Consider the following 13,670-nt stretch of genomic DNA (forward strand, 5'->3'; position numbering starts at 1 on the left):
AAAAAATCTACCATCACTCTTTAAACTCTTAGCTTACTTTATTCTCCTTCATAGCATGTATTCTCACCTGACATGTTTGGTTATTTGTTCATGGCCCATCTCGTCAAACAGAAGGCAAGCTGTTTGTCTATTTTATCTGCCAGATCCTCTCAAACAACTCCACGCCTTCTATTACCACCTTCCAGGTAATCATAATTTTCTCAGATCCGTCTTCCAGTTCACTGTCTCTTTAGTTGTGTTTAATCTGCTGTTTAACTTGTCTACTGAGTTTTCATGTCAATGACTATTTTCCAATTCCAGCTATTACAATGTTTTTTATAACAAAAGTGCTTATTAAGACAATTCATACCAACACAATTCACCCATTTAAAGTGTACAATTGAAGGTTTTTAGTATATTACAGAGTTATGTACCCATCACAATTAATTTCAGAATATTTTCATCACCTCAGAAAGAAACCTTGTGCCCCTTAGGAGTCACTTCGGTTTCCTCCAACTCCACCAGCCCTAGGCAACCACCAACTTACTTTGTTTCTACTTGTTTGCCTGTAACTAGATAGTTCATATAAATGAAATTATACAATATGTGGTCCTTTGTAACTGGCTGCTTTCACTTAGCACAACGTTTTAAAGGTTCATTCATGCTGTAGGATGTATCAGTTGTTTTGTTTTTTTAATTGAAGTATAGTTGATTTACAATGTTGTGTTAGTTTCAGGTGTATGGCCAGGTGATTCAGTTATACATACATATATATCTATTTTTTTTCAGATTCTTTTCCCCTTATAGGTTATTACAAAATACTGAGTATAGTTCCCTCAGTTGTTTTATTTTTAAATCTGCCTTTTTTTTTTTCATTTTCCCTCCAGAATATTACTGATTCCTTCTTTTGTATCAGCGCCAGCACATTTTTTCTGTAAAGGGCCATATATAGTAAATACCTCAGATTATGTGGCTACACTCTGTCCCAAGTACTCAACTCTGCTGTTATAGCATAAAAGCAACCACAGACAATACATGAGTGCATGAGCACTGCTATGTTCCAATAAACCTTTATTTTGCCTTCAGGCCATAGTTTGCCAACCCATTTTATATCTTTAAACATTTAAGAAACCTTACTTTATAGTATCAGCCATAAAGTTCTGTTAACTGATATTTTTAGTGTTCTAATCTTGATCATTATGTCTGCTGACTCACCCATGGGGGAAATGTTCCCTTATTTAAATATTTTTTATGATGAGTTCATCTCAGGTACAGCTAGATCTATGGGAAGTCTGTATGGCTTGGATGGAAGGTTAATTATTTCCAAGAGTTTTGCATTTTCTCCTGAAAAGCATCCCAGGAGAACTAGCAGTCCCAAAGTGCTTCTTAATGTTTTCCTCAGTTTGGGGGTTCCTGCATGCATGATGCCCAAACACAACATAGACATCTATACATTATAAATTCCCCTGTGAGGCTCCTTTTTTTTTCAACTAGGGCCCAACTTAAGTTGGACAAATTTCCATGTCACCTCTCTTGCCAGTGGGCAGTTTTTTTCCCTAGTCTACTCTTTCTCCGAGGGTGTAGCCTTGATCTTGGCTGCATGTGAGGGTTTCATTTTTAAGTCACAGCTTCCTATGGGCTAAATGCCTTGTCTCTTAAACCCAGGATTGCTGTTCAACCAAGGTTACAGAAACGTCTAAGCCTTCTAAGCCTTTCCACCCCAGAACGCTCATACTGTAGATCATGCCTACCCTTTTTGGATTTTAGTCCATTACTGGCCCTTGGGGATTTCTTCTCTCTCTTACAAGCTCAGTTATGCATTTAAAAAGATGATTGTTACATTATTCAGTATTTCTGCATGTTATAAGCAAGTTTTTAGGTTAAGTCTGTGATTTAACCAGACACTACTGTATTAGTCAATGAAAAATTACTGAAGGAGACACTTAAAAAATAAGTCATGTTCTATATGGAGATATATGTCTCAACATTAAACCACATAAGATCTAAATAAATGGCTTATAAATTGATATGATTTTAAATGACTCCAAGAACATTTTAGGTATCTTGTTCAAGTTCCAGGAGGACAAATTTAATCCATAAGATACACTGAAAAGTATTGTATTAGGAAAAAACAAAACAAAATATAGCAATAGTATTTAATCCCTCACTGAAAAGGAAAGTGGAACTTACAGTGCATTGTCAAATTTCCCAGAGCTATACTGGTGAACATAAGAAGAATAAGCCAAGTCTTCATGAGCTGTTGCTACATGGATATTTTTGCCACCAAACACTGACTGCCGAATGTCAAGGGCTGCCTGAAAGAGTCAAGAGAATAACTGGTAATACTGTGAATCCTTAAAAGACACTACCCAGTTAAATTAAGCATCCTAGTAATTTAAATATATATTCTATATACTCAATCCCATCAGTTTTGAAAAAAGTCCTGCTGTATTTAAATCACAACAGAACATAAAATTCACCTACAGCCTGATTTTCTAAAGAGTAAGTCTGACTTAAAAGGCAATGGTTTAATAGTAAAATCATTCACATGTCTTAGGAATTAACATTAGCGTTTTCCTCTATGTCCTCTTCAGAAGTAAACTATAAAATCAAGGATACCTTGTCCAGAGTGATGGCATAACACCTCATTTTCCTGTGACTGACTGAGGTAAAGCCTAAAATAACTGCTATCAAGCCTCCTTGCTACTACAAAGGCAGCTATAATGATTTGTGCTAAATCAACAACAAAGACAAGCCATCATCTCGGTAAATGAAAGGTGGAAAACTACTCCTAAATACTGACCCACAACCCCCGAACTTTTTTCCTGGATGATTCTCTTTAATTCCTAAAACATTAAGTTTTAAGCCTTCTAGGTATTATTTAGTAAAATAATGGAGTACCATATATGAGGAAGGGCTCAGAAAGAGTTATTTTTAGATAGTGGTTTATACATCACAAATTATAGGTCAGCAAGTCAATTTACATGAAAGAAAAAAAGTGTAACTATTAACATACCTGATAAATTGCAACAGACTGACAGATATTATCTACATTGAGTAAGTAGAACCCATAATCTAGCAGTGTATCAGAATATTTTGGGTGTTTGGATCCAAAATGATCCCTATAAAAAGATACAAAACTATTAGGATATAAAGTAGAAAGAAACAATTTGAAATGGTATTTTTAATAACAATCACCTACCGTGCCAAATACACTGCATGCTTAATTAACTGTTCTGCCTTCTTAAATTCACGTTTTACAACACAAGCCTAAAGATAAAGTAAAAAATTGTTAAATAACTCTAAAACAGTTAATTAGTGTGTTGAAAGAAGTGTGGCTTATATTGATATAGTCAAACTATAATGGTTGAAAAAAGCATCTTCAAACATAAATAGAATGGTTCTATTCGTAATTTCTTTCCTTCCAAGTATTTGAAAATTCCATTATAAACAGATCTGTACATATCCTGGGAAATTACAAAACTTGCTCTAATAATAACCTGAATATTTATGCTGTTTACTTGCTCTAAAATGACATATTTCATAAATTTCACAGAAATCTTAAACTCTTCTAAATCTATAATTTTAGAATAATTCTTCTAATTGAAATTTCCATAAGTAAAACCAACCAAAATGGAATATTCAAAACTGAAAAGCCTCTGGGTAGAAAGAGTATATCTGAAAAGTACATTAATGCTTCAAAGAGCCTCAGTGTACAAAAGCAGCAATTTTTAAATATTACTAAATAGCTTCAAAGACTTAATGCATTTTTTTTTTACAGAGTAAGAAGAAACTAGAGAAAAAAATCAAATAAGTATTGCCTACCAAGTCAAGAAAAAAAAAGCTATCACACTGTGACACTGCCAATACTGTGACTAAAAGATTTAATACCAGGCTATTTTTTAGGAGAAAAGTGACGAAAGCCCATACAACTATGACATAAGGAATTCAGGTTGCTGTAAAGGTTTAAGAAGAAGCCAGATTTCTAAAACTGAGCAGAGAAACTTAGAAAATAGACTTTGTTATCCATGAGTATGCAATACCTAATTTGTTAAATAGTACGTTAATTTACACACATTTAAAGCTTACTAAATCCTATAATCCATTTAATAATTTCAACATTATATTCACCTTAGAAGCTTGTCTTAAAACATCCACCACGACTTTGACTGGTAAGCCTGTTGTGATTTCTTTCATTGCCTCAATGCACCATTTGTATGCCTAAAAAATATTTACAGAAGAGCAAAACCTGTGATATATCAAATTGACAATATTTAATGAAGTGATTATGAATTTTTCCTGCAAGCTTACAAGTACTTGAATAAGAACACATACAAAATATTTACACTTAAAATTTTCTCTCAGAGGCTGAGTCTTCTTGGAAGTGTAAGTTTGTTACATTTTTCTTTGGATATGTGACACATATTCAGGAAATCAGAGGCATGTTCTTTGTGGCCCAGAAGCCTTTGCACATACCGTTCCCTCTGCCTTAAAATACATTCCCCTCCGCCCTCCGACCCCTTAAACCACCTAAGTTGTCCTTCAGGTTTCAGCCCTAGATTAGGCTTCCTGTACTTTCCTTCCCCTACTGTAACACTTATTATTTTGTATCTTAATTGCCTGTTCAGTTGAGTGCTTACTTTGTGCCAATTATTGTCCTAAGCACTTTATGTGCACTAACACATTTAATTGACACAACACCCCTTTGAGATATGTACTATTATTATAGGAAAACGAGGTGCAGAGAGGTTAAGTACTAGGCAATGTGCTGGCACATAGGTATCTATTGGGGAGCACAACAGAAAATGTCCTTCGTCTCCTAGTGCTTAGTGGGGAAAAAAAGCAAAATAAATTACTTTAGATAGTAAGAACTGCTTCAAAGAAACAAAATAATATTATGAAGGGATCACAAAAAATGTGGGGAAAACAAATTGAAAATATTAGAAAGTAAACATTTGTTTTCCTCTGTAAGCTTCCGTCTCTTCCATTCCACCTAAAAGATGTAGCTATTCAGAAGCAATTTTGATGCAAAAAGGAAATATATGAGATTAAGGCCAAAAAACCTGATTTGTTTGTAAGATACTAATAAGCTGATTTTGTTCCAGAATAAGAAGGTAAAATCTGTGGTAAGTTGTAATATTGCTTTTAACATATTTACTGCCCCTCCTCGGGGAAAGATAAAGTTCCCTTCCACATTAAAGACGAGAACGGTTATGTGAGTTCCTTTAGCCAAAATATTAATTAAAATATAAGCAGAGGTGAAACATGGCATTTCTGGGAGAAAGCTCTAAGAACCAGTAATCCCTTCCCCATAATGTTTCTGTCTCTGCTCAAGGCTGGTAATGTTCTAGATACAGGCTGCTCCACAACACAGGGTTTTGATCAAAGTATAGATGGGATGTTAAGCAGAGCCACAGAGTTCCCAAGATGGGATGTAGCATGAGCAAGAAACAAACTTTTGTTATTCCAAGTCAGTGCTATTTGGAGGTTGATACTACCTTAGCATAACCTAGCCTACATGGACTAATAACAGAATATGGTGATAATTCATGAAACTATTGATATATCCTCAAGATTTGTGTACTTTTCTGTAGACACAACGACAAATTTATAAACTATCAAGATTATCCAAGAAACATCTATAGACTTAAATTCCTCATGAATGTGCGAGTTGCAAAGATCATGAATAAGACACAGTATGACACCCCAATTCAAATGTTCAGAAAGAAAATAACTGTCAATTAAATAGTAACTGCCTAGTAAAGAAAGTGGGAACTGGTGGGACTTCTCTGGTGGTCCAGTGGGTAAGACTCTGCCCTCCCAATGCAGGAGCCCTGGGTTCAATCCCTGGATGGGAAACTAGATCCCACATGAGGCAACTAAGAGTCAGCATGCTGCAACTAAGAAGCCTGCATGCCGCAACTATGAGCCCGCATGCCGCAACTAAACACACCGCAACGAGGATCCTGAGTGCCTCAATGAAGACCCAGTGCAGCCAAAATAAGTAAATAAATAAAAATAAATATTAAAAAAAAGAAAGTGGAAACTGGTGAATAAAAGGTACTTTTCTTCCACTGAATACATCGGTGAGTCTGGACATATTAAGGTGGGTCTGGAGCTGAGTACATGAGTAAAAAATGGCAAGACATGACTCACTTTATAGAACAGAAAGAAGGATGCAGGGCAGTATGAAAAACGAGGATGAAAAGAAACAATGAAAGAGGAAACAGAGATGGCCAAGAAGAGGAGGACATATGCAGAGAGATAAAAAGATGGTGGGGCACCTGAAGAATTTTTTTTTCTTTTGGGCGTACCATGCGGCTTGCGGGATCTTAGCTCCCCAATCAGGGACTGAACCCGGGGCCCCGGCAATGAAAGCACTGGACCGCCAGGCAATTCCCAGAAGAACTTTTCAGGTAGGCATTTCTAATACTTGAACTGTTGCTGTTTACTTCATTCTCATTTCTAGTAAAGGCTATCCACACAAAGGCCCTCGGTGAATGGGGTTCGTTGTTTTTGGTGTGTGGAAATCATAGAAAGGGGCCAAATTCTATATCTGGGTCAATAAGCTATGGAATAGTCTGCATAAAAGGGGCGGCAAAATAATCCATCGACAGAACGAGTTCAGCAGACACAGGAATTCAGCATCAAAAATAACCGAAGAACTTATATAAACCTCCTGAGAAAATGCTGGCATGCTGATAAGGATTTTAGATTTTAACACATACACTTAATAACTTAAAAAAATTTCCCCCCAACTTTATTGACGTATAACTGACAAATAAAAATTGTATATATTTAAGGTGTTCATGATGACTTGATATACATATACACTGTGAAATGATTATCACAATCTAATTAACACATCCATCACCTCACACTGTTACCTTTTTTGTGTGTGATGAGCACACTTAAGATCTACTCTTAGCAAATTTCAAATACACAATATAGTATTAACTATAGTCACCACACTGTACGTTAGATCCTCAGAACTTACTCATCTTATAATGAATTGTTAAGCTTTCAAAAATAGTTAATGTAAACAATGAGGCATGCCTATTAGAATGGCGAAAATCTAAAACACTGACAACACCAAATGCTAGCAAGGATATGGAGCAACAGGAGCTCTCATTCATCGCTGGTGGGATATATACTGGTACAGACAGTTTGGCAGTTCCTTCAAAAACTTATACTCTCACAATACGATTCAACAAATGCATTCCTTGATGATACCTCTTAGATATTAAAAGCAGGATGATCCTAGCACTGGGATTGTAAACATCACTTCACAATTATTCTAGAATTCTGCAGTTTCACTTCTAATGATGACTTTCTTTTAAATATGGAACATACACGTATTTATATTACAGGGTAAAAATTGAGATAGGGATAATTTTAAAATATGAAAGCTAAATGACAGCTATCTGACAGCATAAAGTAATTATGATATTCTTCCATAAATAAAGGAATTAAGCTTACACAGCTCACTTCTCAACTATGTATTCATTAGCACCAAAGCCTTAATTTAACAGTATAAAGCCAAGAATGAGGCTATCTTTCTCATAATGCAGAGACAGAAGCAAAACAATGCAATAAAGTATAAATAAAATCTAGGTTCCCACTGAAACGAATGCCTTCAAGTTATGAGAGTTCACCCAGAGCTACACATCCAATAAAAAAGCACCTATTAAAGGTTCATTTAACAGAGCATGCCCTCAAAATAATTTAGGCAGAGATACATTTGGTCAAATTAAAAACAAAAGCAAAAACAGGCTCTAAACTGTATATGTATGTTTAAAATCCATCTCACAGAATAATCCCTTTGCCTAATTTAAAATATTCCATTACAAATGTATATTGCTTTAGGTAAACCTAATATGTCAAAATGAGATCTATTAAAACCAATATGACATTACATGATTTATCTTTTGTTTTATAGATACTTACTGGTCACAATGAAATGTTCTTCAAAACACTCACCTCATCATAGTGACTTTTTGCAAATAGGAGTGCACACAGTTCTCCATAGAGTGCAGCTCTGTTTGCTTGCTGGCCATGTTTTGAGAGTTTATCCATGTATGTCTGAGCTAACTTAAATGTTTCTTCACCCAAATGATATTTGCAGTTTCCATTTCGTACATGAAGCAATCTGCAGAAGCACAAATAACATTACTCTATTTCTGAGAGCTATTTCCAGAATGGTAGAACTGATGACCTCTTACTGACCACTATGGAGCACCCAAATGAGTTAAGGTCACGAGGCAGAAGACATGAGGCAGCACACTGGAAAACAACCATCCGGCTGAAGCTGGGACCGACTAATGCACAGGAGAAAGTATATGCTCGTTCCAGAAAGCTACCTATGGTTATCTCATCCAACTTCGATTCCTTATCTTCTCTAAATATTTTGTGTATTCGCGCACTTACCATGTGCTACATCTATCACTTAATTCTTTTTGTTCCAAATCCCAAAGGAATGCAGTTTCATTATAAAAAATTTGGAAAACAATGAAGACAATAAAAATCAACATGAAATTCTATTACCTACCATTCTTTTTTTTAGTATATTCGTGCAACCCTTGATCAGTTACCACTCATTTTAAGTTGCTTCATAAAAGTTGTTTTTACTTATCTTTCCGGTAAGATAAGTTCACTGAAAATAGTGGTACTGCCAGTTCTTTCTTTTATAACCTTTATCCTCTATGGTGGAAAAATACAGAATTCTTTACACAAAGTATCTGTAAAACCATGCTATCTAGATTTTTTAAAAAATATTTATTTATTTAGGCTGCACTGGGTCTTAGTTGTGGCACGTGGGATCTTTAGTTGCAGCATCTGGACTCTTAGTTGCATCATGCAAACTCATAGTTACAGCATGCATGTGGGATCTAGTTCCCAACCAGGGATCGAACCCGGACACCCCAAACTGGAAGTGCAGAATGTTACCCACTGAACCACCAGGGAAGTCCCAAAACCATGCTATCTAGTGATATGTAAGAGTAGTAAAATGCTTTAGGTCAGAATGAGGTCAAGACAGCAACAGACTATGCATCTGTATAGACCATACAAGACAGGAGAACAGAGTAAGGACTGGACATATATTTATGTACCTATTATAATGTTGGCTAAAACATTATGTCCATATATCATGCTAAACATTATGTCCATATATCATGACAATTTTCTGAAAATGCTCAGCCCTGAGACGGAACAAAATATAAATGTAATTTAAAAGAAAACCAAGTATTAAAAAAAGAAAACTAAGTATGAAGAGGTTAGGAAGCATTCTTCAGGAGTATTAAATAAAACCCAGATACTTAAAATCTAATTTTTATATCTATTCCAAAAATATTAACAGATCAATAACCCAAGATGAGAAACACTCTAACAATCTTCTGATGTCTATCATTCCATTGTACAGTGAGAAAAAAGAGAGTACTTTTTTTTTTTTTTTTTTTTTTTTTTTGCGGTACGCGGGCCTCTCACTGTTGTGGCCTCTCCCGTTGTGGAGCACAGGCTCCGGACACGCAGGCTCAGCGGCCATGGCTCACGGGCCCAGCCGCTCCGCGGCATATGGGATCCTCCCGGACCGGTGCACGAACCCGTATCCCCTGCATCGGCAGGCGGACTCTCAACCACTGTGCCACCAGGGAGGCCCAAAGAGAGTACTTTTAATTTACTTTTTAAAAAATTGAAGTCCAGCTGATTTACAATGTTAATTACTGCTGTACAGCAAAGTGACTCTGGTTTACATGTATATATATATATATATATATATGTATATATATACATACATTCTTTTTCATATTCTTTTCCATTATGGTTTAATCACAGGCTACTGAATATAGTTCCCCGTGCTATACAGTAAGACCTGTTGTTTATCCATTCTATACATACCAGTTTGCATTTGCTAATCCCAAACTCCCAATCCATCCCTCTCCCACTCCCCTCTCCCCGTGGCAGCCTCCAGTCTATTCTAAAAGAGAGTAATTTTAAATTATCAGTACTATTCAATAAGTAAGGTGGCAAATATTACACAATGCCACTGTGTATCCTCCCAACACTCACAATACAGTTATCTGCTTTTAGAAAAGACTAAAACCCTCAAATAAAATACAGTATTGAAGTTAATAAAAAGTTCTGGGGACTTCCCTGGTGGCCCAGTGATTAAGAATCAGACTTCCAATGCAGGGGACGTGGGCTCGATCCCTGCTCGGGGAACTAAGACCCCACATGCCACAGTGTAACTAAGCCCGCACGCCACAACTACTGAGCCCGAGCGCTCTGGAGCCCGAGCACCACAACCAGAGAGCCTGCACACCACAACTACTGAGCCCACACGCCACAACCAGAGAAGCCCGCACACCACAACTACTGAGCCCACACGCCACAACCAGAGAAGCCCGCACACCACAATGAAGAAGAATCTGCACACCACAACGAAGACCCAGTGCGGCCAAAAAAATCTGAATGGAGTATATTTCATATTACAAAATTTCAACTTAAAGAATAAATATAATTATCAGGCAACTCCAGAATGGTGAGTTGATTAGATTTATATTTTAAAGCAGAAATATAAAAGTAGAAAAAATATGTTTTGTATACAGGCAACTTTTCATGCTAAAGTAAGTATACTCATACAGAATAAAGAGACAATATCACTTGACAGTCAAATTGCTGATCCAATGACCAAGCAGTCTGCAATGATCCCTGTCACTATGAAAAAAAAGTGAAATCTAGTAAAATATTATAGTAAAATGAAGTATGTACTTCAGATGATAAAGTTTTCAGAGACTCTCACAGTCAAATATTGACTGAACACCTATATGTGCCGGTTATTTCTATTTCTCTAGGTGCAAGGGATATAGTGGTAAACAGGAGAGAAAGAATCCATGACCATAAGAAGCTTCATTCTAATAATGGAGGCACTATACAATGGGGGAAAGACAGCCTCTTCAATAAATGGTGTTGAGAAAACTGGACAGCTACATGCAGAAGAATCGAACTGGACTACTTACTTATACCATAAAAAATAAATTCAAAATGGATTAAAGGCTTAAGTGTTAAGTCCTGAAACCATAAAACTTCTAGAAGAAAACATAGATAGTAAGCTCTCTGACATCAGTCTTAGTAATTTTTTTTTTTTTTTTTTTTTTTTGCGGTATGCGGGCCTCTCACTGTTGTGGCCTCCCCCGTTGCGGAGCACAGGCTCCGGACGCGCAGGCTCAGCGGCCATGGCTCACGGGCCCAGCCGCTCCGCGGCATATGGGATCCTCCCAGACCGGGGCACGAACCCGTATCCCCTGCATCGGCAGGCGGACTCTCAACCACTTGCGCCACCAGGGAGGCCCAGTAATTTTTTTTTTTTTGGATATATCTCCTCAGGCAAGGGAAACAAAATCAAAAGTAAACAAACGGGACCACATCAAACTACAAAGCTTTTGCACAGCAAGGAAAACTATCAAAAACCCAAAAGGCCACCTACTGAATGGGAGAGGATACTTGCAAACAATATATCTGGTAAGGGGTTAATATCCAAAATATACAAAGAACCCATGCAACTCAAATCAACATCAACAAAACAAACAACCCGATTAAAAAATGGGCAAAGATCCTGGGTATTTACTCAAAGAAAACAAAAACACTAATTAGAAAAGATATATGCACCCCTATGCTCATTGTGGCATTATTTACAACAGCCAAAACATGGAAGCTACCAAAGTGCCCATCAACAGATAATGGATAAAGAAGACGTGGTATATACACACAGTGGAATATTAGCCATAAAAAAGAATGAAACCTTGCCATCTATGACAACATGGATGGAACCAGAGGGTATTATGCTAAGTGAAATAAGTCAGACAGAGAAAGACAAATACTGTATGACTTCACTTATAGGTGGAATCTAAAAAACAAAACAAATGAACATATAACAAAACAGAAACAGAGTTACAGACAAAGAGAATGAACAGGTGGTTACCAGAGGGGAAGGGGGTAGGGAAAGAAATAGGTGAGGGAGATTAAGAGGTACAAACTTCCAGCAGCAAAATAAATGAGTCACAGGTATGAAATGTGCAGTACGGGGAATACAGTCAATAACTGTAATATCTTTGTATGGTGACACACTGTAACTAGACTTATCTGGTGATCATTTGAGTTGTATAGAAATATCAAATCACTATGTTGTGTAACAGGAACTAACATAGTGTTGTAGGTCAATTATACATCAAAAACAAACTCATTGAAAAAGAGATCAGATTTGTGATTAACAAAGGTAAGAGGTGGGGGGAGGGGGAATCGGACGAAGGCAGACAAAAAGTACAAACTTCCAGTTATAAGATAAATAAGTACTAGGGATATAATTTATAACATGATAAATTAACACTACTGTATGTTATATATGAAAGTTGTTAAGAGTAAATCTTAAGAATTTTCCTCACAAGGAAAAAACTTTTTTCTATTTCTTTAATTTTGTATCTATATGAGATGATAGATGCTCACTAAACTTGTGATAATCATTTCACAATGTATCTAAGTCAAATCATTTTGTTGTACACCTTAAACTTACACAGTGCTATATGTCAATTATATCTCAATAAAGCTGGAAGAAAAAAAAGCTTCATTCTAGTGGGGAAAAGTGTATTAGGCAGACACACACCAATTAAGTAAGACAAAGATAAATGCTACGAAGATGATAAAAACGGGGTGATATGATCAAAGCCTTCTTAAAGGAAGGGCTTAGGGTAGACAGGGAAGAATTCTCTTGCAGAGGTAACATTTGAGTTGACACTTAATGATGAAGAGGCAATCATGCGCAGATCTGGGGGAAGCATGTTCCAAAAAGAAGGAGTAACGAGTGCAAAAGCCCTGAGAAATGGAAAAAAGTTCTGGCATAATCAAAGAACAGTAAGAAGGCCAATGTGTCTGGAGTATTTTGAATAACAGATTATATAAAGAGAGATGAGAAAGTAGAGAAAAGAAAGATTTTTATAGGGTCTTACTGGCCATGGTAAGTCATTTTGGTTGCAAAAGTGAGATTACTTGATTTATGCTGTAGAACAATGCTATCTAATAGAACTTCTGAAATGTTCTATACCTGCTCTGCTCAATTTGGTAGCCACAAGCGGCTACTGAGTATCTGAAATCTGCCTAGTGTGGCTGAGGACTGACTTTAAATTTTTAATGTTAATTAATTTTCTTTTTAATTTTTAAAATTTATTTATTTATTTATTTTTGGTTGCATTGTGTCTTCGTTGCTGTGTGCGGGCTTTCTTTAATTGTGGCAAACGGGGTCTACTCTTTGTTGCGGTGCACAGGCTTCTCACTGCAGTGGCTTCTCTTGTTGTGGAGCACGGGCTCTAGGTGCGTGGGCTTCAGTAGCTGTGGCACATGGGCTCAGTAGTTGTGGTGCATGGGCTTAGTTGCTCCGTGGCATGTGGGATCTTCCCGGACCAGGGCTCGAACCAGTGTCCCCTGCATTGGCAGCATATTGCTAACCACTGCGCCACCAGGGAAGTCCCATAATGTTAATTTAAATAGTCACATATGGTTAATGGCTACCATACTGAACAGTGCAACTCTAGAAAGATTGCTCTGGTTGCAGTGTGGAGAATGGATTACAGTAAAGCCAAGAGCGGAAGCAAGGCAACCAGGACAGAAGATATTACAACAGCCCAGAAAAAAAACCCTTG

At 36.8% G+C, this 13,670-nt stretch overlaps 1 protein-coding gene across 1 annotated transcript in view; it reads right to left on the reverse strand.

The window, feature by feature from the left end:
- Positions 1–13,670, reverse strand: part of APPBP2 (amyloid beta precursor protein binding protein 2) — a 66,691-nt gene that overhangs the window by 11,093 nt on the left and 41,928 nt on the right. Inside the window, exons 5-9 of the mRNA XM_060081353.1 lie at positions 7,960–8,128; positions 4,111–4,200; positions 3,182–3,249; positions 2,996–3,101; positions 2,170–2,294 (exon numbers count right to left, since the gene is read on the reverse strand). Of these exons, the coding sequence (XP_059937336.1) occupies positions 2,170–2,294; positions 2,996–3,101; positions 3,182–3,249; positions 4,111–4,200; positions 7,960–8,128 (558 nt within the window). The remainder of the gene's footprint in view (positions 1–2,169; positions 2,295–2,995; positions 3,102–3,181; positions 3,250–4,110; positions 4,201–7,959; positions 8,129–13,670) is intronic.

The sequence above is a fragment of the Mesoplodon densirostris genome, chromosome 18 (assembly GCF_025265405.1).
Source record: "Mesoplodon densirostris isolate mMesDen1 chromosome 18, mMesDen1 primary haplotype, whole genome shotgun sequence".
In the NCBI taxonomy this organism is placed as follows: domain Eukaryota; kingdom Metazoa; phylum Chordata; class Mammalia; order Artiodactyla; family Ziphiidae; genus Mesoplodon; species Mesoplodon densirostris.